General features: G+C 41.6%; 1 protein-coding gene across 1 annotated transcript; it reads left to right on the top strand.

Moving 5' to 3' along the window:
* Positions 1-2,916: 2,916 nt before the first annotated feature.
* On the top strand, positions 2,917-5,351 carry LOC124000760 (relaxin-3-like). The gene is made up of 2 exons (XM_046307351.1): positions 2,917-3,733; positions 4,508-5,351. Exons 1-2 carry the CDS (start codon positions 3,556-3,558, stop codon positions 4,864-4,866), a joined length of 537 nt encoding a protein of 178 aa, XP_046163307.1. The 5' UTR covers positions 2,917-3,555; the 3' UTR covers positions 4,867-5,351.

Below are 5,351 nucleotides of genomic sequence, written 5' to 3'. Positions count from 1 at the left end.
TAGATTTTTTTTAAACCTTTATTTAACTAGGCAAGTCAGTTAAAAACAAATTCTTATTTTCAATGATGGCCTAGAAACAGTGGGTTAACTGCCTGTTCATGGGCAGAACGACAGATTTGTACCTTGACAGCTTGGGGATTTGAACTTGCAACCTTCCGGTTACTAGTCCAATGCTCTAACCACTAGGCTACCACTATAACTAATGTGTTAGTAAGCCCGCTACAGTTAGTAAGCAGTTACATCGGCAGGCCCCGATGGCAATACATTTGTAAAACCGAAAGCTTACCTTGACTTGGAAGAGTTCCAGTGTTGTGTTGGATAGCCATAGCCAGATAGCATCCCTCTGTTTGAGCAGGGTGTTTGAGTATGCTTAACTAGCTAGCTGCATTCGTTAGCTAACTAAGTGAAACTGAAAAAAAACAATGAATTATCTCGCTCTCTTACTTCTCCTTCATTTTTGAAGAAATCAATTTGTTAAAAACTGTTCAACTATTGTCTTTCTCACTCTTTCAGTCAAATACTCAACACATTTTATGCACAGCAGTGCTAGCTAGCTGTAGATTGTGCTTTCAGTACTAGATTCATTCTCTGATCCTTTGATTGGGTGGACAACATGGCAGTTCATGCTGCAAAAGCTCTGATAGGTTGGAGGATGCCCTCTGGAAGTTGTCATAATTACTGTGTAAGTCTATGGAAGGGGGTGAGCCTCCTAGGTTTTGTACTGAAGTCAATGTTCCCAGAGGAGGACGGAAGCTAGCTGTCCTCCGGCTACACCATGGTGCTACCCTACAGAGTGCTGTTGAGGCTACTGTAGACTTTCATGGCAAAACAGTTTTAATCAATTATTTGGTGACGTGAATATATATTTAAACAATTTAAATGGAATCTTTATTTAACTTGGCAAGTCAGTTAAGAACAAATTCTTATTTACAATGACGGCCTACCAAGAGGCAAAAGGCCTCATGTGGGGACGGGGGCTGGGATAAGAATAAAGATAAGACAAAACACAGATCACAACAAGAGAGACACCACAACACTACATAAACAGAGATCTAAGACAACATAGCATGGCAGCTACACATGACAACATGGCAGCAGTACAACATGGTGAATATAGTTAGTGTAGTTTTATCTAAAAAGGATAACTTTTTAAATGTTTTACCATTTTTGTAAAATTCACTGAAGAGGATGGTCCTCCCCTTCCTCATCTGAGGAGTCTCCGCTGATTGGAATGATCTGAAACTCTGTCCTGTAAAACTCCCATAACGTTCAGATGTCCAAAACTGTTCAAAATGACCTTGCAAGTGTTAAATACACGTTGGAAACTTGGTTAGCAACATACCCAGATAGATATTGAGTTTCCGATCATTCCGAAGGTAAAATATTACAGCCACCCATCCATAGAGGACTGTTACGAATCCCTTTTGGCCCGACAGTCTAGGGGAGATGGTAACGAGACCCGTAACATAACTCATGCAAATTATAATAGTGAAAAGTAAAAGTGAGAACGAAATAACCACGACAACTGAAATCTACCGTCAAACTCAGGGTTTATTGGAAAACACACGGTAATGGGGGGAGCAGGAAAAGGGGCTGAGCTGGACCCAAGGAAATAAATAATAAGTATTCAAAAACACCCCTAAGCTAGACTAGCCTACTTTAACAACAGCTAACTAACCAAAAATACAGTGGGTGGTCCGCCCAGTTCTAACTAGTGTATTTAACAAAGTTTACCTACGGGTAGTGTATGCCCATGGGCGACTTGTCTTGGTTCCCCCTTTTCCCACCAGCAAACAATCAAACACCATAACCAAAACAATACTCACAGGTGATGACAAAGTGCTATGGAGGTGCTCAAACAAAAGAGAGGCTAATACACAACGAGAGAGTGAAACACAGAGACCTACAGACATGGCATTTACAGAGAGATTGAGCTCCACAGCAAACAACGGACAGGGTTTTTGAACAAAGGGAAAGGAACGGTGAATTGGGTAGGAAACAGGAGGAGGTGTGTCTTCTGATTGATGATTGGTGACTGATTGGGGAGTGATGCTTTTCACCTGTGAGGGGAGAAGGAGAGAAAAGAAACACACTCACAGGATACTCACAGTATACACACAGGATACTCACAGGATACACACAGAATACACACTGGATACTCACAGGATACACACAGGATACTCACAGGATACTCACAGGATACTCACAGGATACTCACAGGATCCGTAACAAGGACACTTATTGAGGTGAACGAGAAATGATTGTTGTGATCAGAATCTGTACTGTTTTAGAATAATCCACACCAACGGTGCCCAGATATAGAAACCCTTAGAATGTGCCCACATTACAAGTGACCTCAATTGCTCACCAGTTGAAGTCAATACTCATTCATATGCATAACTGTCCACAGTGTTTGTAAAAAGAACAGTCTAATTTATATTTTAATACATGTGCACTATAAATATCATATCATGTACCTTCTTTTGGCTGACAAGTATTGCCAAGGTACCAGCACTTTACATTCAGAGTCTCTTTATTGTATTTGGACATTTAAAGAAGTTATTGATCCCGAGTGGTGCAGCGGTATAAGCCACTGTATCTCAGTACATTGAACATAGTATGTAACCTATTCATGGACATTTGTTTTTCAATACTGATGTCACATTGTGTGATGATATGTACATCATATTACTGCTGCTGATACTTTCCCTAACTTGAATAAAAGACAATGGTCTGATATTTCTTGACAAAGTTTACTTTCTCAAATAGAAAAAAAACGTATCCATCCATTTCCACAGAAATTATTCATTTTCTGCTGTCATAGTACCATCTCCACACACACACACACACACACACACACACACACACACACACACACACACACACACACACACACACACACACACACACACACACACACACACACACACACACACACACACACACACACACACACACACACACACACACACGGTCAGTTATTAGCCTGTCATCATTTACAACACAAGTTGTTTATTGTAGATTAAGATTTGATTGGAGCCAGTCTCAGGTGTTTAGCTCTGAGCTGTTTCTCTAGAACCACAACGACCCAAACACAGATATTTCACTGTAATTCTGCCATATGAAAGAAATTATACTCGGAATACTGAAAAACTAAAAATATGAGGTCATTAATTATTACGCATCTAAGTGTGTGCGTGCGTAGGTGTGTATGCAATGTACGCGTATGCGTGGTATGTGTGCGCATGCGTGTGCGCGTGTGTGAGCGAGCATGTTTGGGAGGAAGGGGAGTTGGCATCAGGTTGATGTGTATGGAGAGTAGGATATCATGACTCGCACACAAGATGGTGAGGGGTAGAGACTATAAAGAAGCTGCAAATGGTAGCGAGAGAGTCACTTCAAGATATCCTACTGACGTCTACATTGACAGAAAACGTTGACTGATAGAGTAGCAACAGCATCTAAAGAAACTCTTCACACTTGCACCAGGACTGCACGCTAGGGCGACTTCAGTTGATCTCTACAACGAAACCAGCTCTACTTCTTTAACTGAAAATGCCTCTAAAGCTTACTACTGTGATCCTTGTGTGTGTTGGTAGTTTGTTCTTGTGTGCGAGCGCTCAAAGCCTATCACGAGACTACGGGGTGAAACTGTGCGGCAGAGAGTTTATAAGAGCCGTTATCTTCACGTGCGGCGGGTCCCGTTGGAAACGATCCTTAGATGAACACTTGGGTACGTCTGCTAAAACATAATTTACGGTCTTCTAAACGCAAACACTCGTCGGTCATGTTGAACTGGTAAAACGGACTTTTATTCGCAGCTGCTGTATAATCTTGATACTTTCATGCGAACGTTTTTGAAAGCTGATAAAAAAAAAAACTTTAACATGAGCTACATTATTAATTTCCATTGTGTTAAAGTTAAAAAAGTAGCTATATTCTAAAATCAAAGTTGTTTCATAACGTTTCGAAAGTCACATTTTTGGAAGTAGTATTTTGTCCGAGAACGCCGAAGAAACTTAATCTGCTTGATAATGCCACTTCAGCACCACAGACAGCTCCTTGATTGGAAAATGAGCGTGCCCTACTTTTGCCTCAAAGAAAAGGGTACCCTGATTACTGAGAAGTAGCCTAATTGAAATGCAATCATAGGTTAATAGTTGTGTCAGTTAGGCTAATTTGTAATTTCCTATTCAACGGTTGTTCAGAGCTCTTTCAATTAATTTAGCCAGGTGTGTCCGCATGGCACTCAGCGTGGTTTCTGAGATTGCTATCCATGCAGAAACAGTCTAGGACCCCTATTTTTCCCATATATTAATTGTTAAGGTGTCTTGACACATGGTGGGAAAAGAAAGAAAAAAGAACCCAACTCATTTTGTATTTTGTAGGGATTCTCAGGCCTTTTATGTATTCACTTTGTACCAGTATTCACATTAGTCTATGCAGCGGAGATCTTAACGGGTGTCAACACCAACTGTACCACTCCCTCTGCTCTGACTCCTTCCAGATCCCTTCCAGCCCGGTTCCTATAGTGATGTCACAGAGGGCGAGGACAGCAGAATCAACTGGCCTCACGGACATGGTCTAGACCAGGCAGCAGACCACCCTCTCCAGCTCTCCTCCTCATCCTCCCTGGCAGACCTGCTCTCACTCTTGGGCGGAGTGGGAGACCATAGGGGGTTAATGGTTGATGTCAACCCCAGCGAGGGGCTTCAGAACCAGGCTTCAGCGTTGGGAGGAGTGGCCAAGAACCCGAGCATCAACTGGCCACGCCGCGACAGACAAAAGAGGAACTTTTCCCTGGGCTTAGCTGGCATGTGCTGTAACCAGGGTTGCACAAAGAATGACATTGGGCGTCTGTGCTGAGTGAGACTGGGGTAGAACAGAGGTAGTGGAGGTGGACACTGGCTGAGGGAGCTCCCCCTGTACAGAATGGAGACCGTTGCTCAAATTCTCCTTTCTGTACAGGGTGAGGAGAGCTCCACCTTCTCTGTGTTGATGGACTGGGTGTGAGAGACAGCAGTTTTAAATGTAAGTGTTTCCAGATAATCACATGGTTTGGGTTGTTGATGGGGGAACTTTAAAAACGGCTTTGTATACTTTTCTCTATATTGTGAAAGGAAAATAGTTTATATTTAATTTTAATTGCTCAAATTGTCTCATCGTTAAATTCATGACTTTGCTACTGAAGCAAGAGCATCATTGTACTTCCCTGAGAAATAAAATAGTTTGAATGACATGAAACATGTAACAACCCACCACAAATACCCCATTACAATACTGAGAAAAAAATGTTGTGTATGTAAAATGTTAAACTAATCAAATATCAATATAAAGTATCTTTTGGAAAT

This window comes from Oncorhynchus gorbuscha, linkage group LG16, assembly GCF_021184085.1.
Source record: "Oncorhynchus gorbuscha isolate QuinsamMale2020 ecotype Even-year linkage group LG16, OgorEven_v1.0, whole genome shotgun sequence".
Classification (NCBI taxonomy): Eukaryota; Metazoa; Chordata; class Actinopteri; order Salmoniformes; family Salmonidae; genus Oncorhynchus; species Oncorhynchus gorbuscha.
Note: the sequence above shows the minus strand (reverse complement) of the source record. Positions and strands in the feature narration are given on the sequence as shown.